The sequence below is a fragment of the Lampris incognitus genome, chromosome 14, assembly GCF_029633865.1.
Source record: "Lampris incognitus isolate fLamInc1 chromosome 14, fLamInc1.hap2, whole genome shotgun sequence".
In the NCBI taxonomy this organism is placed as follows: domain Eukaryota; kingdom Metazoa; phylum Chordata; class Actinopteri; order Lampriformes; family Lampridae; genus Lampris; species Lampris incognitus.
Genome location: NC_079224.1, coordinates 28,368,803 through 28,395,619, shown reverse-complemented (window position 1 = coordinate 28,395,619; position 26,817 = coordinate 28,368,803). Strand labels below are relative to the sequence as shown.

At 44.0% G+C, this 26,817-nt stretch overlaps 1 protein-coding gene across 1 annotated transcript in view; it reads left to right on the top strand.

Moving 5' to 3' along the window:
• Nucleotides 1-26,817, top strand: part of LOC130123513 (supervillin-like) — a 77,103-nt gene that overhangs the window by 19,311 nt on the left and 30,975 nt on the right. The window contains exons 12-26 of the mRNA XM_056292699.1: nt 4-140; nt 420-515; nt 5,452-5,758; nt 7,744-7,809; nt 9,448-10,189; nt 11,411-11,942; nt 15,318-15,447; nt 18,870-18,926; nt 20,156-20,233; nt 20,910-21,057; nt 21,820-21,915; nt 23,567-23,647; nt 24,628-24,805; nt 25,277-25,449; nt 25,618-25,773. Coding sequence (XP_056148674.1) covers nt 4-140; nt 420-515; nt 5,452-5,758; nt 7,744-7,809; nt 9,448-10,189; nt 11,411-11,942; nt 15,318-15,447; nt 18,870-18,926; nt 20,156-20,233; nt 20,910-21,057; nt 21,820-21,915; nt 23,567-23,647; nt 24,628-24,805; nt 25,277-25,449; nt 25,618-25,773 — 2,977 coding nt within the window. The remainder of the gene's footprint in view (nt 1-3; nt 141-419; nt 516-5,451; nt 5,759-7,743; nt 7,810-9,447; nt 10,190-11,410; nt 11,943-15,317; nt 15,448-18,869; nt 18,927-20,155; nt 20,234-20,909; nt 21,058-21,819; nt 21,916-23,566; nt 23,648-24,627; nt 24,806-25,276; nt 25,450-25,617; nt 25,774-26,817) is intronic.

Sequence of the window (26,817 nt, the reverse complement as noted above, 5' to 3'; positions counted from 1 at the left end):
CAGGAGCTGGAAAAAACGTCAGAGGGGGGTGTTCCCAAACCTCGCTCACGAAACGCCGCTTTGGAGAGACGTCTGAGGAGAGTCCAGGACCGCTCACACACACAACCTGTCACCAACAAGGAGGTGGTCAACGCCTCCACGTAGGTGCTAGATATGTTCACTTCAGTCCTTCACTTTGTAATTTGTGACATCATCATGCAAAAGTTGGAGAGAATTCTCTGTTGCATAGTTGCACTACTATTATTTTCTTCTGTTTTCCTTTCCTACTTTTTCCTCCTCTCTTTAATTATCTTCTGGAATCTCCCTCTCTTCTCTCTTTCCATCACATAAACTGTTTCTCATTCTAACTCACTGTCTTATTTCCAATTCTGCTGTGTCTATATCTTCTTTCCTCCACTTCTTTGTGGGTCACTCTGAAGGGACCCTGCCATGACCTCACAAACCATGGGTGTCCACGCCACGGACACCCACGTTCCCAGCCCCAATGTAGTCAGCACCACCTTGACTAGCTTCAGGTACAGCTGGCCTGGAGTGTGTGTGTGTGTGTGTGTGTGTGTGTGTGTGTGTGTGTGTGTGTGTGTGTGTGTGTGTGTGTGTGTGTGTGTGTGTATGTACACTAGCGTTCAAAAGTTTGGGATCACCCAAACAATTTTGTGTTTTCCATGAAAAGTCACACTTATTCACCACCATATGTTGTGAAATGAATAGAAAATAGAGTCAAGACATTGACAAGGTTAGAAATAATGATTTGTATTTGAAATAAGATTTTTTTTACATCAAACTTTGCTTTCGTCAAAGAATCCTCCATTTGCAGCAATTACAGCATTGCAGACCTTTGGCATTCTAGCTGTTAATTTGTTGAGGTAATCTGGAGAAATTGCACCCCACGCTTCCAGAAGCAGCTCCCACAAGTTGGATTGGTTGGATGGGCACTTCTTTGAGCAGATTGAGTTTCTGGAGCATCACATTTGTGGGGTCAATTAAACGCTCAAAATGGCCAGAAAAAGAGAACTTTCATCTGAAACTCGACAGTCTATTCTTGTTCTTAGAAATGAAGGCTATTCCATGCGAGAAATTGCTAAGAAATTGAAGATTTCCTACACCGGTGTGTACTACTCCCTTCAGAGGACAGCACAAACAGGCTCTAACCAGAGTAGAAAAAGAAGTGGGAGGCCGCGTTGCACAACTGAGCAAGAAGATAAGTACAGTAGAGTCTCTAGTTTGAGAAACAGACGCCTCACAGGTCCCCAACTGGCATCTTCATTAAATAGTACCTGTTAGAGCCTGTTTGTGCTGTCCTCTGAAGGGAGTAGTACACACCGGTGTAGGAAATCTTCAATTTCTTAGCAATTTCTCGCATGGAATAGCCTTCATTTCTAAGAACAAGAATAGACTGTCGAGTTTCAGATGAAAGTTCTCTTTTTCTGGTCATTTTGAGCGTTTAATTGACCCCACAAATGTGATGCTCCAGAAACTCAATCTGCTCAAAGAAGTGCCCATCCAACCAATCCAACTTGTGGGAGCTGCTTCTGGAAGCGTGGGGTGCAATTTCTCCAGATTACCTCAACAAATTAACAGCTAGAATGCCAAAAGTCTGCAATGCTGTAATTGCTGCAAATGGAGGATTCTTTGACGAAAGCAAAGTTTGATGTAAAAAAAATCTTATTTCAAATACAAATCATTATTTCTAACCTTGTCAATGTCTTGACTCTATTTTCTATTCATTTCACAACATATGGTGGTGAATAAGTGTGACTTTTCATGGAAAACACAAAATTGTTTGGGTGATCCCAAACTTTTGAACGGTAGTGTATGTGTGTATGTATGTGTGTGTGTGTGCATGCGCACACATGCATGTGCACGTGTGTATTGTTCATGGGGTATCAATGGAGCATGTTTGTGTGGGCAGCCAAGCTCACCTAATTCAGTGATATCATGCGTGCATTCTCCTACTCACACTGCCCATTACTAAACATTTTGTGCTTCACCTTATCTTGTAATTAGAATGAATTATGCCCAACTTGCTTTGCCATCTGCTCTAATGCCATCTGTACATGGTCACAATTTAAACCTACACCACCGTTCAAAAGTTTGGGATCACATTGAAATGTCCATATTTTTGAAGGAAAAGCACTGTACTGTTCAATGAAGATAACTTTAAACTAGTCTTAACTTTAAAGAAATACACTCTATACATTGCTAATGTGGTAAATGACTATTCTAGCTGCAAATGTCTGGTTTTTGGTGCAATATCTACATAGGTGTATAGAGGCCCATTTCAAGCAACTATCACTCCAGTGTTCTAATGGTACAATGTGTTTGCTCATTGGCTCAGAAGGCTAATTGATGATTAGAAAACCCTTGTGCAATCATGTTCACACATCTGAAAACAGTTTAGCTCGTTACAGAAGCTACAAAACTGACCTTCCTTTGAGCAGATTGAGTTTCTGGAGCATCACATTTGTGGGGTCAATTAAACGCTCAAAATGGCCAGAAAAAGAGAACTTTCATCTGAAACTCGACAGTCTATTCTTGTTCTTAGAAATGAAGGCTATTCCATGCGAGAAATTGCTAAGAAATTGAAGATTTCCTACACCGGTGTGTACTACTCCCTTCAGAGGACAGCACAAACAGGCTCTAACCAGAGTAGAAAAAGAAGTGGGAGGCCGTGTTGCACAACTGAGCAAGAAGATAAGTACATTAGAGTCTCTAGTTTGAGAAACAGACGCCTCACAGGTCCCCAACTGGCATCTTCATTAAATAGTACCCGCAAAACACCAGTGTCAACATCTACAGTGAAGAGGCGGCTGCGGGATTCTGGGCTTCAGGGCAGAGTGGCAAAGAAAAAGCCATATCTGAGACTGACCAATAAAAGAAAAAGATTAAGATGGGCAAAAGAACACAGACATTGGACAGAGGAAGACTGGAAAAAAGTGTTGTGGACGGATGAATCCAAGTTTGAGGTGTTTGGATCACAAAGAAGAACGTTTGTGAGACGCAGAACAAATGAAAAGATGCTGGAAGAATGCCTGACGCCATCTGTTAAGCATGGTGGAGGTAATGTGATGGTCTGGGGTTGCTTTGGTGCTGGTAAGGTGGGAGATTTGTACAGGGTAAAAGGGATTCTGAATAAGGAAGGCTATCACTCCATTTTGCAACGCCATGCCATACCCAGTGGACAGCGCTTGATTGGAGCCAATTTCATCCTACAACAGGACAATGACCCTAAACACACCTCCAAATTGTGCAAGAACTATTTAGAGCAGAAGCAGGCAGCTGGTATTCTATCGGTAATGGAGTGGCCAGCGCAGTCACCAGATCTGAACCCCATTGAGCTGTTGTGGGAGCAGCTTGACCGTATGGTACGCAAGAAGTGCCCATCCAACCAATCCAACTTGTGGGAGCTGCTTCTGGAAGCGTGGGGTGCAATTTCTCCAGATTACCTCAACAAATTAACAGCTAGAATGCCAAAGGTCTGCAATGCTGTAATTGCTGCAAATGGAGGATTCTTTGACGAAAGCAAAGTTTGATGTAAAAAAAATCTTATTTCAAATACAAATCATTATTTCTAACCTTGTCAATGTCTTGACTCTATTTTCTATTCATTTCACAACATATGGTGGTGAATAAGTGTGACTTTTCATGGAAAACACAAAATTGTTTGGGTGATCCCAAACTTTTGAACGGTAGTGTATATCAAAATCAACTAAATTAAGCCAAGTAATTTTGCACATACAACAAATTTACATTGGTGGATTGCTCTCGTGAAAACACATGAAATGGAACATATAACATTATAAAACACAACATTATGACCATGTAGTAGGCAAGAGACAAGGGAACTTTGGGAATTACAGGTCTACTCTATAAAGTGTGCAATGTAAAAAGAAATTTCTCACACAGAAAAAAATTACAAAATCTACACTATAACTTTTGTACACAGGAAAACATTGCACTGTTGCAAAAAACATATTAACAGAAATTTGCACAGACCTTGGCTAAACTGTGCTCAGTGAGTGTTTTTTAGTGGGAAACTAAATATCAATTGTCCATCATGTAACCCATACTTACTATTGATATTGGAAATAATGAGGACCTTGAAAGAACTGTAACAAGAATAGCTCTAACATGTTAATTGATCAAATAGACTCATATACAATTGAGTTTTCTTTCTGCATGAAACTTACAATTGAATGGTATTCACTTTTCCCTGCGGTTTATGTTCGATTAATTGATTGATTTTTTTCTCCCCACTGGTGGTGGCCTTGTTTTTAAATTAAATTAGTTGCAAGCTCCTCAGAGCCTTTTTACTCAACATCGCCCTCTGCTGGACATTATGTTGACATGTCAGCCATCTCACGTTACCTTGCTATTTCTGCTGCCTCACGTGTTGCCTTTCTCAGGGAGAGCTGTGTGCACCTTATAGGGGAAAGAAGCCAGTGTTTACACAATAGCTTCAAGTAGTTCCCATGCCCATTTTCCAAGCATTCCTTTGTATAGTTTTTTTGGACATGTTGGTCTTGTACATCAGTAAAGAAAAAGGTCTCATGGAAAGGTCAAAGGTTGAACCATTTAAAGGCCTCTTGATGGCTGGGTTCATATGCCTACAGTTTGTTTACCGACACAGGTTTAACTTAGTTTGTTGCTGGGAGTTAGCTGTAGCCGCTGCAAATAACTGCAGTGCATTATATGATTATCTGACATGTGTGCTGATCTACTGACAGTAGGGTCCTTTGCCACTCCTTGTGATTTTTGCAAAGGGCTTCACATTTATTTACATAGCTGACATTAGGGTATATCATCAATATCTTGGTAATCACATTTGGAACATGCATTTCCAGCTTTTGGTGCAGGGAATCAAGTTGATAGCCTCTTGAATGAAATACAAGTTTACCTCCATACACATTTACATTTATACATATATGCATTGATACACACACATGGGTGCAGGCACAGATACAACTACCTACTGCAAACATAGGTACATGACATTCAGTGGGGCATGGGGGAATGGGTACACTGATACAGACAAAGACTGACACTTGGATATTTGTTAATGTAAATTATGGTATACTTTTCAGAGTGCAGTGATGTTTGCTGCTTATATTTCTGCTTATATTGCTTCCTCATGTTAATGTCATGATCATGAACGACTGTAGTCCCTCATGTGTTAGTATAGACTGTGCCTTTGTAGTTGAGTACATGAATATAAGATTGTTCATGTATTGCATTTGTTGTTTGTTACTCTGGATAAAAGTATTATAAATACTTATAGTACAGATTTCCCAGGACATCGTATTCTGTTCCATTTCCACCCATTGGGAGTAATGTTTTTATTACAACAAATGACACAAAGAACAACATTTAATTACTGTATTCACAAGTCCAGGACTAAAATGTTCAGTAATGTTAAAAAGCGTGACTCTTCACATCTTGTTATCATTACCTCAGCCTCCAGGCGCCCTCACAGCCAGGCTCAGGAGCCCCAGACCAGGAAAGGGAGAACCAGGAGCACCAGGAGTTCCAGCAGCCACCCCCGCCATCCGGGCCCCAGATGGAGGGAGGTGTTCAAGAGCTGCTAGCAGATGAGCCTGACCTGTCCAGCCTCAGCCTGGCTGAGAAGATGGCCTTGTTCAACCGCCTCTCCCAGCCCACTGCCAAGTCCTCTGAGGGGTCTGGGGACAAGGGGGACAGCCGCCAACGCAGAGCCAACGCCCGCTTCCAGACGCAGCCCATCACCCAAGGAGAGGTGGAACAGGTAGAGTACACAGACCTTTTTCCCTTGTATTTTTTACTAACCGAAAACAAAAAAACAAAAGTAAAAACAGTAACCCCAGTAGTAATGATGGTGATGAACATTTCTTCACATGCTAATGTTAACAGTCAGTCATAGTTAAGATATACTGGAGAAGATGACAAGTCCCCAACATAACACAAGATTGATTTGCTCCTTCTATTCCTACCCATAATACATTGCAGTTTCCCTTGTTCATATAAAGTAGAGGTAAATCGGGCAAATCAGTGGTACAAATTCATAAAAGAAACTTGAGAGCAGGTGTGCAGTTTAACAGCAGCCAAACCTTGGGGTGCAGGGATTCGGGTGAGACTGCCAGGGTTGCAAAAATAGCATGGACAGCAAACCAGTAAATAGTGTAACTATAACTTTGTGACCTCATTCCATCAGGGTTTTAAACCTGGGTAGTCATGCATGTCAGGCTGATGGTAGTCTATGCAAGCTACACCTTCTTGCCAGGGGCGTAGGTTTGCATGTCTAACATGTCAGCCTAAGCAATCAGCAGAACCATGGGAGCATTCATGAACTGTCTGCCTCTTCACTAGTTAATGCATTTCCACAATGTTGAACATCTATGGTTGCACAACTGCATTTCCTTGAACAGGCGCCCCTGGAGAGAGAGGAATTGCTTCCAGGTCACTTACAGTAATTGCAGCAAGGGGCTTTTTCGGCGCACCAGTTTCTATGTTGCTTTGGAGGGGGATGAGTAAAAAGGGTTCATGGTGCAGACTAGTGACTGGAGGTGAACCATAAAGTACAGTGTTTACAGAGTGCCTTCGCCTCCTGCCATTCAGTTCAGCAGCCTCTAGATGTCCCATGATACCAACAACTGCGGAAACGATTTTGCATCACTCGCCAGTTTACAGTGTAGTCATTCAAATAACAGACCGTATATTTTAATAGAAGTACAACAAATGTGCAGAATTCAAATGATGGGTCTGACAATACATTTTTTATGGGTACCGGCGCATATTGGTGTCAAAAGCAATGAAATGGCAGATATGGTTGAAAAGGAGGCTACAAAAAATAAACACGTTGAATTAGCGGTTAGACTCAGCAAGACAGAAATCAAGAGCATTATTAAGCAGAGATTGGAGGAGAGGTGGCAAAAGCAATGGGGGAAGAGAGGAAAAGACAATGGTTTTACAGAGTTCAAAGGAAAGTGGGAGAAATGAGGAGTGCAGGAAGGAACAGGAGGGATGAAACAATAATATCTAGACTTGGATTTGGACACACTGGACTAAACGGTACACTATTCAAAATAGGCAAACATAACACAGGCAGATGTGACTACAGTGGGCAAGAAGAAACATTAGAGCATGTTGTGCTACACTGTCAGAGGTATGAGGCAGAAAGGTAGAATCTGATTCGAAACCTCAGAAAGGAACAGGTAAAATTGGGCTTAATATACATTCTACAAAAGAATTCAGGAAATGGGTGCTATCGAATTTTATTTCAGTATCTTAGAATAGCCAGTTTGATTGAGAAGATTGAGGTTTTTTTTAAATAGACGTTCTGGTCCAAACTCCATTCCAGTTGGTGGTGTTAATGCACCAAACTGTTGTTTGCCAACCGCCAATAAACCTAAAGAAGAACGATTTTGCGCTGTGTATGAATGTGTATCTCAAACCTAGCCACTCAGGATGCACAAGGCAGTGCACTCTTATGAATGTGTATCTCTACTGTGTCACAACACGCCTCCGTACCATTTAACATTCAATTTAAGTAATTCTGGATTTCACTGTATAGCTTCACACAATATAGATGCTCTATTGTTTGCAAGTCATTCTTCTTTAGTGCATGAGTCCAAGGAGAAGTTTCTTCTTTTCCTTCTTCTTTCACCTGCTGAGTGAGTACAGGGGAACTGATGTTCTGAGAACAACAAAGTACTTGACCTTGACTTCAACTGTGTTCCAAGTATTTATAGTTAATGCCTGGTGTCTACACAGGAGGCTGAGCCAACGGTTACCACTTCACTATCAAACGGTGACTTAGTCACCAATCAGGGACAACATGTAAGATCACCTGCCTGCAGACACTCTGATCGATGGCATTTATAGCTTTGTCGAAGCTTGTATGGTTCATTTTAGTCAACAAAGCTGTCTTGGCAAGGCAGTGCTGCTTATGGTAGCGTAATGATTGTTCATTTACGTGATATAGCCTATGGTCTTAAGGTTAAAATTGTAATTTAATGCCCTGCTGTTTTTAAGTGTTGCATTTATATTCTGGCATGTGGTGTTAGCTTCAATGTTAGCCAAACTTGTTGTGGCCTACATCAGTTTGTCCTCAATCGCCCTTCATGTCAGGATGTCAGCTGCTTGTCTGCCCTGAAATGCTTGTTCATAGCATGACAAGCATGGGACATTTGATCGCATCGTCGTGTATGGCTTGTTGGTTGTTTTTGAAAAGTCATTTGCCTTGAAAACAATTATGCAGGTGAATCTGTGCTTGATGATGACCTCCGGCATAGTGAATGTGAGAATGTCAATACACACCTTCAAACTGCAATCTGATAATCAGCTTGAATTGAACGAGGATTCACATGGGCTTTTTTTAATCGCTCTACAGATTACTTTTGCAATCATTTGGTTTGTTCAGTTACAAAGCATTTTTAGACAGATTTTAGTTGACATTTTGTCCTCCGTTTGAACAGACCTCTTACTACTTTTTCAACCTAGCCTCATCAAACAGCCATTTTCAACTTGCACTGGCTTAGTCTAGATCCCTCTGGATGATCAACAAGGCAAAGAAGTGCGTCACTTTATCTCTTTCTTAGTAAGATTTGTATGTAAAATCACAGTCTGTCACCGTTTGATAATTATTAAGATGGAGAAGAACATCACTCAATTCACCAACATAAGCTTTCCTAGATGTTCCACGTTATACACGGGCTAACAGCATTGAAATACAAGAATCCAATCAAATTCTTTGATATATACATACACGAGACCTATTGCCATGCTTTTTTCCTGAAATAAGACCACTGCCAGGGAAAAATAAACTTTAAATAGTCACGATGAATGAGCAAATTTGAAAGAAAGCTAAAAAGAGTGATTTGCAGGCCCAGATCCAGGTTAGACAATGATGTAGAAGGTGAATGTTATTCGTGAGAGTAACTGTTTTGCGTGGTAGACTGGTGAATATCTCCCCTTTCCCCATCTCTCCTGGATGGTTTTTGTTAACGAATGAGTTTCTGTGTGGCTTGATCAAAAACCTTGAACTACTGTTGCATTTCTTTTGCCTCATTTGCCTTGACTGGTGCTGTCTTTCCTGCCATCCTCCATCCATCCATACATACATACCATCTATCCCTCTGTCAGTCATCAAATGTTGGTTTTTTAAGGTTGCCTATTCTCTTTCCTTTCAACCTCCTTTTTTTCCGTCTTATCTGTTTCTTCCTCCATCCATCATACATCTATCCATCCATCCACCCATCAATTCCATTCTTTCTGCATGTCATCAATGCTATTTTCTTACAGCTGCCTATCCTTCCCTCTGAATCTGTCCATCTTTTCTTATTTCTCTTACACTTGGCTTCCCTAAACCTATCCATCACATGTATTTTCCCTCATTTCTCTCTACAATACCTTCATATATCCTGTACACATCTCTATCCATCCTAACCTCTGAACCCATCCTTCCACTTCCTGCAGCTGCAGAATGGAGGCGGGACCAAGCTGGAGCCCCTGTCAGCCTCTCTCATCCGCTCCGTGGCGGCTGTCACTTCTCAAGCTTCCGTAGCTGTTGTCCCAGGCAGCGGTGGTGGCAGTGGTGGCAGTGACGGCGATGGACTCCGCCTAGGAAAATCCACCACTGTCACCTACAACCCTGCCCAACAGCAGCCTGCCCCCAGCGGCACCACCAGCAGCCACCAGGAGAGGGCGCTGAGGTATTTCTCCATGACCCAGAGTGGGGACCCCGGCCCCTCCGAGCCCGAGCTCACCGCCTCCCCCCCCCTTCCTCCCACCTCCCGCTTCTCCACTAGTCACGAGCAGGAGGAGGAGGAGGGAAAGGAGGAGGGGTGGAGAGAGAAGCATGAGGAGGAGGAGGAAGAGGAGGTTTGGGGTAGACGGCTGGGAGGAGCCAGTGAGGAGACTCGAGGCAGCGGCAGTAAGGGAAAGCCGCTCTCCCCAGACAGGGACAAGGACAGCAGACAAACCCTCATCAGCAGCCAGCGAGAGCCCCCTGCTGACCCTTGTTCACGGAGGGGTGAGCCAGAGCTGCTGCCCAGCGGGGGAACTACAGACAGTGACTCCCAAGAGAGGAGGGAGAGAGGAGGAGGAGAGAGAGAAAGAGGAAGACAACGGAGAGAGGCTGCAGCAGCTCTCAGCTCCTCCGCGCAAGAACTGCAGCAAGTGGAGAGGAGCAGCATCAGGAGCCGGGCTGTCGTGTCAGGTAGGAGGGAAATTGGGTGGGGGGGTTGACTTCTCGAATTCAAACAGGCTGGGGGATGGTGGGTGGGGGTATATGAGACAAGAGAGGACAATCGAGGGCAGATGGAAGAATGAAAGGAGGCAGATGACAGAAAGAAAGGGGAGGGGAGATGGAGTGGTAAAGGGGAGTGGGAGTGACAGGCGGAGACGAAGGAAGCGATGTCTTGAGGCAAAAAAAAAGTGGGTGACGATTCTCATTACCCTCATTGTCTTATGCAGCATGTCTCCATGCATGGCTGCTCTCTGCCAGCTGCAATCACACTCGCCTCAGTTGGGGGTATCTGATTTGTTTAATTCTCAGAGAATATCAAAGAGAGAGAGAGAGATGTCTGTGTTGCATTTAATTTGCATATTTTTCCATTCATATTCCCCGTGACTTCCTTTGTCTGCAAAGAGGAAGTCGATTCCCCTGACATGCTGTTTGTCAGCAAACAGATACTGCAGGCTCTCATGTGGGACAGTGAATGTGCTTTTATCAATGTCATGGCTGGCAAAAGGGGGCTGCGGTCCCCTAGCACCATTTTGTGCCTTGGCAGCCCCCTGACCTGTTTACATGTGATAATGCTGAGTGTTTGCCCAAGGGTGGTCTTTTCCCATGCATGTACACATGCCATGCATGGTACAGATCAAAGTGCTTTGTGAGAGAATGCTGAACAATTGGCGAGTGCGTGCACGAGAGAGGTAAATGGCATGAAACACACAATGAGAGCCTTGTCTTGTAGTCTTAAAGCTTCAATTTAGGCCTGCATGGAGGGACGCTGTGCTTTAGAAACTATAGTGTAGTCCATTATTCTATAGTGTGAGGAACACTCAGCTACACACACACACACACACACACACACACACAGTACTCTAAGCTTACACCAGGCTTTGTATGTGACTCAGGGAAGCCAAAAGAACACATACAGGTGCAAATCTTGTATCTGTGTGTGTGTGTGTGTGTGTGTGTGTGTGTGTGTGTGTGTGTGTGTGCATATGTCATCTGTGTGTTTTCATGTGATGTGTTTTGATTACACACGGGATTTAAAGTGCAATTTACTCTGCCCTGCTGTTGCACAGTATAACATTTGCAAACACTGCCATTTGTTCATGTATTCTGCAGCTGTGTGCATGTTTTTTGGTGCATACATGTCTTTGACAACATTTGTTTGTGTTTCTAAAGATGTGCATACCTTTGTTTCAGGGCTTCCAGATCACCCTGTGTCATTACGGCCCGCCACAAAAATTGTGTCATCCAGGAGTGCATCACACGTCTCCAGCACCCAGCAGAAGCCCCTTGCCCCGCCCCTTCAGACTCTACCCAAAACTCTGACACAACAACCACCTCCAACCCAACCCAAACCCCAATCCTACATCCAACCGCAACCCCAGGCATACATCCAACCCACTCAACCTACTCCCACCCACCCCAGACCCCTCACCCAACCCCCACAAACCCAACCCAAACCTCAAGGCTACGTCCAGCCCCTCCCCAAACCATACTCTCAGCCAGCGCCACAGCCTCAGGCTCATCCTAAACCCCAGGTGCCTCCCCATACCCTTCCCAAGCCCCAGTCCTTCCCACAGTTGCTGGTCAAATCCCAGTCCCTGCCGCTGGACCACAGCGAAGACTTCAGCAGGCACTGCGTCCACTCAGGAGATCTGCTGTCCCCCACCGGGTCTGGTGAACATCTACTCGACAACATGTCAACCAAACAGATGTCCATAAAAGAGAGGTGAGTGGTGGAAAGCTGGCCTAAGGTGAGACAGACTTATATTGTGTTGGTTGTACCTCTTTAAATAACACAATGCTTACATTGACTTTCTGCTTGTTATAACATTGGAGCTACAGTATGCTCCAATATGTAATGTGTGGATTATTTAACTTCTTGACTGTGGAGTTTTTTCAGTCAATTGGTTGGCTGTAGAGCTGAACATAAGATAATTTCAGAATCAACATATACTCAGTATACGCATGTGTGGGTGTCCAGGTAGTGTGGCGGTCTATTCTGTTGCTTACCAACACAGGGATTGCCGGTTTGAATCCCCGTGTTACCTCCGGCTTGGTCGGGCATCCCTACAGACACAATTGGCCGTGTCTGTGGGTGGGAAGGTATGTGTCCTGGTCGCTACACTAGCACCTTCTCTGGTCGGTCGGGGCACATGTTCAGGGGGGAGGTCGAACTGGGGGGAATAGTGTGATCCTCCCACGCGCTACATCCCCCTGGCAAAACTCCTCACTGTCAGGTGAAAAGAAGTGACTGGCGACTCCACATGTATCGGAGGAGGCATGTGGTAGTCTGCAGCACTCCCTGGATTGGCAGAGGGGGTGGAGCAGTGACCTGGACGACTCAGAAGAGTGGGGTGATTGGATAGGTACAATTGGGGAGAAAAGGGGGGGGATCCAAAAAAAGCTGCATATAGCTGCTGAAATTATGTAACCCTTCTTTATTCTTTAATATTGCAGTACACATCACACAAAAAATGTGGAAAATTTCAACATCGTTTAGCCCAAGTACGCTGACAAATTGAAGAATGAATGAGAGGAAGGTTAGATCTGTAGTTACTGACAGAGGGTTTTTTTTTTGCTGGCAAAGTTAAATTCCAACACTTCACCATTTATAGAGCAGTTGACAGATTTAGGTCACAGCGAGCCAAACTGTACCACTGCGTATTCCTCCCCCTTATATAGGTTGGTTCTTCTTTTACTTATTTGAAGGTGAGAGGGATCTATTATTAGCAATAATACTTGTCTCCTCTCGACTCAAAACGACCTGTGTAATATTTTTTTTCTTCTTTTGAATCAGCACACATGCTCCTCTAACAGCTGCTGCTGGAGCCTTGCTTCACACTCAGTGGAGCTGCCCAGCACCAACATAGCCCTCTGCTGCGGGTAGCTTGCTCAAGAGCACTGAGATAAAGAAAATGAGAGGAGTTCATGGTTCAGCCACATTTTAGTACTTTGCAGACTGGTCAGAGTGTGCAACTTCTTGCAAGTCACAAATACGCCTTTGTAAACTCCACATGCTACTGTCACCGAGGTCAAAGCTGCCCAGATTGAGCTTGTTTTGGAGCTTTACTCCTCCTAATGCCCTCTTTTCTGCCCTGTCCTCACTGACGAAGGAGAGAGGATGACATACTTTTCCCTCCAACGCTAAGCCATCCGTTATCTGTGTTCCTGTGGTCTGTGGAGACCCTGGCACCTTGTTCCCCACAGTGATTTCTCCAGGCCCTGTAACATAAATCTGTGGCCTGGTTTTTCCTCCTTACCATTGACAGGACTGCTAAAAAGTGTAATGATTTAAAACTGTATCACGTGATAACTGGCTGTTCTTTCTTTTACTGTGCTCGTGTTTAATCATAGGTAGATTACAACACAAGTTGTCGTACCTAGGTTGAAGAAAAAAAGCAGTTAAGTCATATAAGCTTTTTATCAACAGATTCAGGAATGTTTTTAAGCTTCTCCTTTTGATCGATAACATAGTCCCTTATTAGGACTCTCAAAAGGATTCCACAACATCCATCCGTCCATCCATTATCCGAACCGCTTATCCTGCTCTCAGGGATGGTGGAGCCTATCCCAGCAGTCATTGGGCGGCAGGCGGGGAGACACTCTGGACAGGCTACCAGCCCATCACACAGGGCCAACATACACACATACACACATTCATACCTAGGGACAATTTAGTATGGCCGATTCACCTGACCTACATGTCTTTGGACTGTGGGAAGGAAACCCACGCAGACATGGGGAGAACATGCAAACTCCACACAGAGGATGAACCAGGACGACCCCCAAGGTTAGACTATCCCAGGGCTCGAACCCAGGACCTTCTTGCTGTGAGGCGACCACAGTAACCACTGCACTACCGTGGATTCCACAACAATTCTATGAAATTTACACCAACATCCGGTTTACTTACACTGGCAATGCTGCTACAAGTCAGTGCAGATATAGTACGAGGATGGTAAGAATATATAGCCAACAAAACTGGGCGGCTTTGGTGGCACAGTGGTTAGCATTGTTGCCTCACAGCAAGAAAGTCCTTGTGTTCGAACCCCGGCCATCCCAGGTCTTTTCTGTGTGGAGTTTTCATGTTCTCCCCATGTCTGTGTTGGTTTCCTCCGGGTGCTCCGGTTTCCTCCCACCATCAAAAAGACATGCATGTTAGGGTTAATACTCCTGTCTGCACCTCTGAGCAAGGCAATGGAAAGAAGAACTGGGGTTGGTCCCCGGGTGCTGCAGCTGCCCACTGCTCCTATACAATAGGATGGGTTAAATGCAGAGAACAAAATTCATTGTAACCTGTATAATGATGGAATAAAGTGGCTTTCTTTCTTTCTTTCTTTTCAAAAGGCAGTGCCATTTAATAGGCCACTGGATCCACCGCATTAGAAACAAACATTGTTGGTATCATTAGGCTTTTAAAAACTAAACCATTGGGTGAGGAATCGTGTAATGTCAGCAACATATTATCACAAAATATTGAATCAATGAACCAGCTAAATCGAACCTTATTTATAGAGCAGTGTTTCCCAACCCAGTCCTCAAGGAACCCCTATCCTGCAGATTTTCTTTGCAACCCTGAATAGGTACCTGTTTGTAGTTATTCAACCAATCAGCAATGAATTATGTCAGATGTTGCACACCTTGCATAATTAAGTGCTGTGAGATGATTGGTTGAGTAAGTACAAGCAGGGCTACCAATGCAGGGTTACAATGAAAATCTGCAGGATAGGGGTTCCTTGAGGACAGGGTTGGGAAACGCTTATAGAGCATGCTTAAAGATGCAATGCAGCAAGCTTTGTGCATGGATGCAAGTTAATAGTAAGGGAAGAAATAAGACAAGGATTTACCAATGCATAGCATGAGAGAGAGAGAGAGAGTGAGAGAGTGTGTGTGTGTGTGTGTGTGTGTGTGGGAAGTGAATACAAATATAGGTTTATAGGTTCATGTATGAACGTGGCTGTTTGAGTCAATAAGATAGTATTCCGAGTTAGCGTAAGGTAGGCAGGTGGTGGGATACAGCTCCAGGTTTGAAACGGATAAGGGAATTTTTTAAGTGTGTGAATTTTATGTTGATTTGGCAATGTGACTGTGTTTGTGTCAGACTGGCACTACTGAAGAAGAGTGGTGAGGAGGACTGGAGGAATCGCATCAACAAGAAGCAGGAGGTGGTGAAGGTGGCTGCTACTGAGCAGCATACTCAGCTATGGGAGACAGAGCAGAACTACAAGAAGGTCAGTCTCTCCACACTGTGGTGTCAATCATAGAAAACTTAGAAATAGAACAAAGTGACCCCCCCCAAACCCATTTACACCTGGTATTTTCATGTGATCTATACCTGGAGCTATTATCTACCAGGGATGGGCAACATGATCCAGAAAGGGCCGGTTTGGTTTCAGGTCTTTGTTCCAACCAAGTAGTTACACACCTGATTCTATTAGTCAACCAATAGTCTTTGCTAAGGACCTTGATTTGTAGACTCAGGTGTGTAACTGCTTGATTGGAACAAAAACCTGCACCCACACCAGCCCTTTCTGGATCACGTTGCCCATCCCTGAATTCTAGACAGTGAACAATCAGGTTGCGTCCTTCACATTCACAGCTGGTTTTGATATGTGTTTTCACTGTACGCATCTTGTCAACACTGAAGTGAATCTCGTTGTTCACATGTACTATGCAAAGAAAACAAAAGGGTTGGAGGATGTCAATTCTGTCTGTTGTGGTCCAAAACAATGATCAAACGAAACAATTTCAGGCGTCCGGGTGGCATGGTGGTCTATTTCCTTGCCTACCAACACTGTTATCGCTGGTTCGAATCCCCGTGTTACCTCTGGCTTGGTCGGGCGTCCCTGCAGACACATTTGGCCGTGTCTGCGGGTGGGAAGCCAGATGTGGGTATGTGTCTTGGTCGCTGCACTAGTGCTTCCGCTGGTCAGTCGGGGCACCTGTTCGGAGAGGGGGAACTGGGGGAAATAGTGTGGTCCTCCCATGCGCTACGTCCCCCCGACGAAACTCCTCACTGTCAGGTGAAAAGAAGCGGCTAGCGACTCCACATGTATTGGAGGAGCTGTGTGGTAGTCTGCAGCCCTCCGGATCGGCAGGGGGGCTGAAGCAGAGACCGAGACGGCTCGGAAGAGTGGGATAATTGACTGGATACAATTGGGGAGAAGAAGAAAAAAAAACTCTTCACTCTTCAGCAATTTTATTTGCTGCAATCATGTTTGCAACTGCTTCTCCAACTTGTTTACTATAGTGTGAGTGGTTCATGCCAAAGTTGGTTGAGTCTAAGAAAATGGCAACCTTCTGAATGAACCGCAGTACGTTTAACTAATGGTTACAGAGATGATGTTTTACCCCCTTGGCGCTGCTGTCTCACCAATTCCACCACACATGCATGGTATTTGTGTAAGTGTAGGTGTAATTACATTTACACCTGCATGCGATATGGTGACAAATGGGAGCCAGACAAAATCCAGAGGCGGTCGAGCACATGCGATCACGATTCATGCTTTGTGTGATTACACTTTATGCAGAAAACTATTTTGTGGAGCAGGATTGTGCATGAAGTCCATGAAGTGAAATGACAAAGTGTCCCAGATTATATGGTAATACCAGGTGTAAATGAGGTCCGAAGGTCAGGGTAAGCACACTGTTTAACACTCTTGAAAAGGATGCCGGCACAACTAGTCTGATGCTTGAGAAATGTAGGGCTTTGACACATTGGTTTGAACATTCAGCTCAACAAAAAATATCAATAATCACATAAATTGGATTGCATATGATGTTTTTATTATTTATATGTTGGATTGAAGGGGACCACAAATGTATCTTAAGCTGGTCAAACGTAAAAAGTCTAGAAAATGAATCTTTTTTTTCTTGGAGAGACAATAATTACAGCAGATGAACCTTCAGTGATTCCTGTGCAGAAATTGGGTAACCCAATTCAAAATCTTGGTTGTCTTTTTTATTCCCCCCCCCTTTCTCCCCAATTGTACTTGGCCAATTACCCCGCTCTTCTGAACCGTCACTGCTCCACCCCCTCTGCCGATCCGGGGAGGGCTGCAGACTACCACATGTCTCCTCCAATACATGTGGAGTCGCCAGCCGCTTCTTTTCACCCGACAGTGAGGAGTTTCGCCAGGGGGATGTAGCTCGTGGGAGGATCACGCTATTCCCCCAATTCCTCCTCCCCCCTGAACAGGTGCCCCGACCAACCAGAGGAGGCACTAATGCAACAACCAGGGCACATACCCACATCCGGCTTCCCACCCGCAGACATGGCCAATTGTGTCTGTAGGGATGCCCGACCAAGCCGAAGGTAACACGTGGATTTGAATCGGCGAGCCCCACGTTGGTAGGTAATGGAATAGACAACCCCCCCCCCGGGCGCCCCTTGGTTGTCTTTTTAACTAAAGTGACCAATCACCCCATTTATCAACTGTCAGGAAAGAACAAACTGAGAGTCACTTTCAGACATAAAGCCAACTGTCCTACCTCCTGCAATCTTTCACAAGTCTTGTACAATTAGATCCCACTCATGGGCAAATAGGAGTCATTATCATCTTCATAAATGGAAATGATATGTTTTATTTTGATATTATACTCATATTAATGAACTGTAACAGATGTGGGGTATGTAAATACTTGGAGTGTCCTCGATTAAACGTCAGCACAAATTCCTTTCAATGTAGTCACAATAAGCTTCATGGCTACACAGTCGCTTGACTGTGTATCCCCACAGATAAATAGCCATTTACACCGCCACATTAAACCTCCTAAAATCACCATTTTGTGTTCTATCCCTGATCTTATAGCTCAGTACTCCTTTCATTTCCCTGTTTGTCCATCTGTTGTATGGAGCTCAGTGGTCCAGACCAGGGCAGATTCCGCCCCTGTAGGCCATAGTGCAGTCGGCATATGGGGGCAATCTCCCTGAGGAATTAGCAGTCTGGGGTCTTGGGCAGAAACCCCCTCCCTCAGCAAGATCCAACCAGATCAGCACCCGCTGTAGCACTAGTGTTTCACTTTAACGTCAAGGGCTGATGGCTTTGAAAGCTCATTTGACAGTATTAGGAGGAAGATAGCATGAGGATATGGTACAATGTCTTTTCAGTGGGAGCCAGGATCGTTCCATTCATCAAGCACAATTGTATTAACGTTTATCTTGTTAGTATTTGTGCAAAGGCATCTATTGTCTTACAGAGTTTCATCATAAATAATGACACAAGGACAAAAAGACAGTGCTAAATAAAGCATTGATTGTAATGCTTGATGATGTGTTTGGAAAGAACTCTATTGGTTTCAATGGCTGCTGAACACAGATGAACCTGAGCCAATATCTGTTTTGATTGCCAGACAAGTTTGCATATACAAAGACTTTTGACCTGTTGAGTTGCTTACATGAAATGCACAAGTCCCAAAATTTCTGAATGTGGTGCTCACCCACTTGTGAAATAATCTCTACCACTAGTCTAGACTTTCGCTTCCACTGGTCCACTTCACATTAATATTCTGCAAAAGGGGGAAGCTGCCTGCTAAGACCTTGAATCGTAATCCTCCAAGCCATCACACCCCTAAACCTATTAGGGCAACAATGGCTGCCAATCCCCCCCCAACCCCATCTGACCTTCCACTTCCCCTGTGTTTGACCCCTCAGGAGGAAGGGGTGGTGCTTCAAGAGTATTCTGCTGTGTCTGTGTCCGAACAGCTGTGGGTAAGCTCTTTTGATGCTCAGCCAGTCTGCTTGGTGTGTATCCACCCCCAGCCCCCACCAAAGCTTTGGATAAGACCGGTGCTGTGCAGTTACAGCTTTGTGTTGAGTTTTGTGTGAGGCTGTGTGCTTCCACCAGGTCTGTGGGCTTCTGCTATTCACTGCTGGTGCTGGTCTGTAACACTCCTCTCTGAAGCAGATGCAGTGGTCACTTGCTTTGAAAGCTCACTTTTTTTTTTCTAATTCTGATGTCAACTGCATCGTGCATGCAGCGCACAAGATATGACTAGATGTGTGATGTGCTTGCAGATGTAAGCCTGGCTCAGCTTGGGTTAAGCTTTGTTCGATTTACAAAGTTGTGATGGAAAAATGTCCTTAACTCTAACACTACTCACTTGCACAAAGATGCATCTTGTTCTTTGGATCATTAATGATGTTCAACTGACATATTTGTACAGCTGAAACAGGCATGGCCCAATTCACTTACATGAAGGCATTTCACACTGCGATGAATCTGATGGGCAAAGTGGGGTCTGAATGGTTTGCCCTTTGACTGTACCCCAGAAAGGGTTGTATTTCTCAACAGTGGCCTGTTTAAAAGTCACTTATAATAATATAGCGTATCATATAAGATAGGTCTTGTGATGGACTGGCGGCCTGTTCAGGATGTCTCCCCGCCTGTCGCCCAATGACTGCTGGGATAGGCTCCAGCATCCCCGCGACTCTGAATAGGATAAGCGACTTGGATAATGGATAGATGGAATAATAGCATTTCAATATTGAAAAACATACCACACATCCACACATATATGTTATCATGCACATAAAATTGTGTGTGATTTTGGACATTTTGATATATGTGCATATTGATTGGTCTAACAGTTTGATTATTACATTTACAAAATATAGTAGTTTGCTTAGACCTAATACCTAATCATGGTTACTGCTGTAAACTTTAATAAATCCTGGTGTATTTGCAGACGGCAATATGTTTTCAACTGTTATATTTTCAAATTTATGCAGAGTCTACTACTACTACTACTACTACTACTACTACTTTTAATAAATAAATGTATGCAGAGTGCACTTCCATTTTGGTTTGCCTTCTATCTTTCCTTCCTGTCCACCCCTCTCTCTGTCCTGTTTATATATCTGCACGTTTATCATTTTCCACACCGTCCTCTTTTTTTCCTTTTCCTCTCACTTATCCACCCACCTCTACATCCCTCTAGGAGCCCGTCTTCTCTTCCACCTATTCTCCTCCTATCTCCCTCGGCCAAAAGTGTCAGTACATTGACCAGCATAGTCAGGTAAGGACATGGGTTGAACAGGCCTTGCATGGCTGAACGGGCCTATCCGTTTTCAAGTCTCTTTGCCATATCGCTACTTGGTTTGTCACGGTCGCTGCACAAATTTAGTGCTCCTTGGGAGTTGTGGCGTTCCACTTGGTTACAGCAAGTAACAAACCAGTACAATTCAGTGCATTGTTCTCAGTCCTGCCGCTGGATAGTGAAGACGAAATGCAGTACAGCGGCCAGGTGAGGATATGCATTTAGCACTCGAATGCGCACCATGTAGTCAAAACTATTTATACCTGCTTGGTTTAGCACCATCGCTACATGAGTAATGGGTCCTTGGGGAGCTGTGGAGTCACACTCAGTTACAGCAGAGCTGTGTGAGAGGTGATGCAGCTCTCCTATTACTGGATAGTGCAAATTATGCAGCGGAGTGTGTATGAGGACAGCAACAAATCCGGAGTTACTTCTTAACCCTGAAGTGGTTCAGCAAGTTAACCAGTGCACTTTCACCTATGTATCCAGAGGTAAACTTTGAAAAAAAATATAGTGGAATAACCCTGCATTGTAGCTGCCTTTCCCTTGGTTTGTTACCAGTTCTAATGGATCTGACGCAGCCTGCCATAGACCTACCTCTGTACTTTAATTCATCTTAGTGATCATGTTTGCCTAATTTCCACTCTCTGTCCAGAGGATGGGAGAAGACATCGAGGCCCAGATGACCATCGAGGAGAGGAAACAGATGATTTCAACTTGTGAGGACGCCTGGAAGACAAAGGGCAAGGGAGCAGCCAATGACTCCAGCCAGTACACGGTGGCCGCACGCATGGTCAAGAAAGGTCATTGCTATTGTGGTTATTTGTTAACGGTGATTTACAGTCTTCCTACAAGAGATAACCATGATTTGGTGAAAATAGGCAGGTTTTCATACAGTCACTAATCTTTGGGGCAGCACAGTGGCCCAGTGGTTAGCACTGTTACCTCACACCAAAAATGTCCTGGGTTCGAACCCCAGGCCGTCCCAGGTCCTTTCTGTATGGAGTTTGCATGTTCTCCCCATGTTTGTGTGGGTTTCCTCTGGGTGCACCGGTTTCCTCCCACCATCAAAAAGACATGCATGCTAGGGTTAATACTCCTACATGTGCCCCTGACCGAGGCAATAGGAAAGAAGAACTGGAGTTGGCCCCCAGGTGCTGCAGCGGCCCACTGCTCCTATACAATAGGATGGGTTAAATGCAGAGAACAAATTTCATTGTAACCTACAATGACAAAATAAAGTGGCTTTCTTTCTTCTTCTTTCAAATGATCTTGCAACATTTTAGAAAGTCAAAATTTGTAAATTGTGAATCATCAGTAAATGCTGCAAGACTGCAGCTGGCCAATATTTGTTAACAAGTTCTGCTATATTATACTGTAATTTACCTTCAGGTTTTGCTTTCAATAGATATTTTCTGATGCAAAATTTATGTCCACGAATGCAATGCAATGAAGCTAAATCATGGCATTTAAGATCAGTTAAGAAAATTGGTCATCTAGATATTTTTTTTCCAGATAGTTCAATATGTTATTCATCATCCCCTTTGTGTCTGTTGTGTCCATAGGGCTGGCAGCCTCCTCCTCTGTTATCAGTCCCATCCTGTCGCCAGTGTCCACCAAACTCAAAAACAGCATGCCGGCTGTCAGCAAGCCTCAAGAAGGTGAGACAAGCTCTCTCACTCTAATCTTTTATCCTCATTTCAAGTGTAGCTCCATAGTTGTACCTAGAGAGTCCCATAGTCTCTGAGTCTTTCCACAAGGAAGGACGGTCATGTCCACTGTCTCTGGAGTCACACAATTAAAATGCCTCTGTTGGCCCACCCATGATCGTAATGTTTCCTTGTTTTAAATGTGTTTTGATCTTTGAGTTCTTTTTTCATCTTTTATTTCCTTATTTCATATCAAATTGTTGCATTTTATGTGCTTTATGTTCGGCTGGTTAGAAAAACACATCTAGGGGCGTCAGGGTGGCATAGCGGTCTATTCCATTGCCTACCAACACGGAAATCGTTAGTTCGAATCCCCATGTTATCTCCGGCTTGGTCGGGTGCCCCAACAGAAAAAGGGGGGGGGGTCTGAAAAGAAAAACACATCTAGGGATGGGTATTGCAAATTAGCGCAAGCTGTAAGTACTATAATGTGAGGCATCAGACAATTGTGTCAATGTGTTTGTATTTATCACTACTCAAATACACCATAACTAACACATGTATCTGTCTCCCTCCCAGTCTTCCTGTTACCTGAATAAATTAAAAAGGATGAATGGAATGTCCCTCAGCTAGAAACAAAAATAAAGAAAATCTAAGTCCACTTGTTTGATGTTGCTCTACAACATTGCCCAGGAAACAAACAAATCATTCATGCAAATAAAACATTTAATATAGTCAAACTTTTCCTTTAAATGTTTGAATTATTGGTAAAAACTCACACAAAATGTCTTCAACAGTCATTTGTAATTCATTGTCTATATGCAAAGTCTGCATATAGACAACAGTAAGCTTACTTTTCAGTGAAGCACGCACAGCCTGGATCAAGACACGCATTCAGGCTCTCATACAGTTCTTTCTCTTTTTGAGATTAACTCTTTTATTTGTAATTTTTCAGATTATGTTCAAAGAATATTGAACACCTTGACGAAATAATATAAAAGGAGAGGGAGAAGAGGGTTGGAATAAAACAAAAAGAGCAAAGCAACTAAGATAACATAGTGGTCTATTCCATTGTCTACCAACACAGGGATCACCAGTTCGAATCCCTGTGTTACCTCCGGCTTGGTCGGGCGTCCCTGCAGACACAATTGGCCGTGTCTGCGGGTGGGAAGCCGGATGTGGGTATGTATCCTGGTCGCTGCACTAGCGCCTCCTCTGGTCAGTCAGGGCGCCTGTTCAGGGGGAGAGGGAACTGGGGGGAATAGCGTGATCCTCCCATGCGCTACATCCCCTTGGTGAAACTCCTCACTGTCAGGTGAAAAGAAGCTGTTGGCGACTCCACATGTATCAGAGGAGCCATGGTAGTCTGCAGCCCTCCCTGGATCGGCAGAGTGGGTGGAGCAGCAACCTGGACGGCTCGGAAGAGTGGGGTAATTGGCGGGGTACAATTGGGGTGAAAAATGGGGGAAAATCCACAAAAAAAAAGAAAAAGGGCAGAGCATCTCCAGTAACTCCTGCTGAGTTATCACATGAAGGGGCCTCAGATCCTCCTCCAGAAACATCTCTTGGTCAATTAGCATGTATCTAAGACGATACAGTCCTTTCTCTTACACAAGCCTAGTCTCTTTAACATAGCTGTTAAAATGGGTAATTTCATTCCTAGAAATTGAGGCCAAGGGAGACATGGAGTCCGATAAGAAGCTGGACAAGTTGGAGAGCTTCTTGGGACGACTGAATAGCAAAGGTATTTTCTTCCGTCTTTATTGAAAATATACTTTAAATCTCTCTCTTTGACACATTCTTAATCATTTATGTCTTTAATAAAACTCTCTACAGTACACAACTGCCCAAATGGACCAACTCATCACTACAATTGTGTTGTAACAGATACAGCAGTGGAGAATGTGACACCATAGGACGACACACTCCATATTGTATGATCTAGTCTAGCTATTAATTCAGTTCTGTTCCTAATACTTTAACTTGCTCTGATGGTGTAAATTGGATGCTTTTGTCTGAAATACTGTTATAGATCTTTCACCAGACTGTAGTAGTGTATTTGCTTAGTATAGATAATGCACAAATTTGGAAATTTACCTGTAAAATGCCCATATTAAATTATTTTTAGTAGTGAATATGCACTTTGATGTACACAGATATGGCTCAAACACACGTAAATTTAAGCCTTACACATTCTTCCCTGGGGTAAATATAAATGGGGCCATGACGATAGCTGGGTGGTTAAATGTCAAAGACGCGCATGAAACTTGAGATGACAGGGAGGAACTGTTAAGCTGGCAGGTATGAATAGACAAATGGACACGAAAAGGCTGATCTGATTGAAAGATTGTGTAGCAAGGTGGGCTGATTCAAAAGGTTACAGGTGCATGGCATTAGTATATTAAAGTTTATAAAGTATACAAGTATATTAAAAGAGCTTCAGATAAGAGCTGAGCTTTTTAGTACATGTGAACTTGTTAGTTTTTATTCTTGCAAACTATAGATTAAAGCCATTATACTCTAAATCCCTTTAGCTTCCTTTCTGACTTAACATACACTAGATATCCTGTGTTTATAATGTTATGCTACATCCTATGTCTTTCATGTGGTTGCCCCATGAGTTAAATTCGTTGTATGCACAAAATTATTTGGCTAATAAAAGTGACTCTGATCATTCAGCTCTCTGCAGTACTCTCACCTTCCCTCTCTCGTGTCTTCATCCAGTGGCTGGTTTGCAGGAAACCACCCTGACAGTGACTGAAAAGGCAGTGAAAGAGGTGATGAGGCTGGATGACGAGGTCTTCTCCAAGTTCTACCGCCATGTAGCCGACTTCCCACGCATGCCCACTAGGATCGAGATCAACGAGGATTTCGATGCCATCTTCGGCTCTCAGGGGCCCAAGTGAGAAAATAACTGAAATGTTATTGATAGTAATTTAACCCAGCCACTGAAGATGCACAAGCCAGTGGATTCTTAGTGCCGATCCCAAGAACAACATGTCATTGACAATGCTTGGATGAATGTCTAAAATGGTTGTTGACCCTTAACTATTTTTTTAAAGCATACAAATAATTTTAAATATGGTTCCCTGTATGTCTGTGTGCTGAGCATCTAAACTGTGTGATGTGATGATAAACCCCACAAATGTCCTCTATCATCATGTAAAATTGGTCATTGATCATACCCTAATACCCTAATCATACACTAATAATAAAAGCACTGACTATACGGTTTAATTCAGTGAGTGCTTCATCAGGTATCCGTTCAGTCTGTCAATCATTAAAGAATTCAACCGGTCAATCAGCCAAATGCTTCATGTCATTATGCTTCATTGCCCATAATGCACCTAACCTCACTTTGCTCCTTCCTCAGGTTAACCTCAGCTATGGTGCAGCACAAGCGAGCGGTGCGTCCGTCCCGAAATGTGCAGTCATCTCGTAACCCTCTAAAGATGCTCGCTGCCAGGGAGGACATCAGACACGAGTACACCGAGCAGAGACTCAATGTGGCTCAGCTGGAGAGCAAGAGGATAAAAGCTGAGAAGAGTGAGTGTATGGCACTGGTGGTGGTGGTGGTGTGTGTGTGTGTTAAAAAGACATACAGATAACATGAAGACAATACATGGAAGCAATACGACTGCACTTGTCCTCATACACAAACGTCATAACAAGCATCCATGTAGTCTCATGATGCGTGTCCTCCTTGTGTTTTAGTGGTCAAGACCTCAGAGTATTCTGAGGCTGCTCTGGCAGGCCTGGCCAGTAAGGAGAACTTCAGCAGCGTCAACCTCCGCAGCGTCAACATCTCTGAGCACGTGTCCAACAACAGCGCTGTGCCTTACAAGAACCTCATGCTCATGCAGGTTAAAGGTAAAACCCATTTTGCAGTTCTCAAATGGTCAATATTACAGTGCTGTTTTTCCTTGTTGCGTTATGAAGCGATGCATCATTTCAGTTAGGAGGTACAGCCTGAGATATTATTTCATTGATCGACTATTTCATTTATTAAACCCTGCGTTGGGCAGCATGGTGGCGCAGTGGTTAGCGTGGTCGCCTCACAGCAAGAAGGTCCCAGGATCAAGCCCTGGGGTAGTCCAACCTTGGGGGTTGTCCCGGGTCATCCTCTGTATGGAGTTTGCATGTTCTGCCCATGTCTGCGTGGGTTTCCTCGTTTCGTCCCACAGTCCAAAGACATGTAGGTCAGGTGAATCGGCCGTACTAAATTTCCCTGGGTGGTGGTGTGTGTGTGTGTGTGTGTGTGTGTGTGTGTGTGTGTGTATGTTGGCCCTGTGATGGACTGGCAGCCTGTACAGGGTGTCTTCCCGTCTGCTGCCGAATGACTGCTGGGATAGACTCCAGCATCCCGCGACCCTGAATAAGGATAAGCGGTTTGGATAATGAATGTTCAACCCTTCAGGGTTAATTCATTCATTTGTTCAAATCAGTTGCCATTTCCCTTATTGCTTCATTGCTTCATTCAGTCATTTATGCCCTCACGTCCATTCTTTCATTCATCCATCCATCCATTATCCAAGCCACTTATCCCAATCGGGGTCACGGGGATGCTGGAGCCTATCCCAGCAGTCATTGGGTGGTAAGCGGGGAATACACCCTGGACAGGCCGCCAGTCCATCACAGGGCCCTATTTCAGCAGCTCAGATATATTCTGTATTTCAAAATACAATACCTCTCCCAGATCTTAAATCTCCTCACTAGATTTGAGGGTTTCGGTTAGTGTTCAGTATTATTTATGTTGATAGTCAGCCCACAGTAAATATGTTTTGTTACTCTAGAGATAATTTCGTCCTGGGTACGACGTTGGGTCGTCAGCGACTAAACCAGCACCCCCACTTCAACCTTTGGGTTGTTGTGAGGAGGGAGTGTGGACACTCAGCAGGACTAAAAACAAAACCT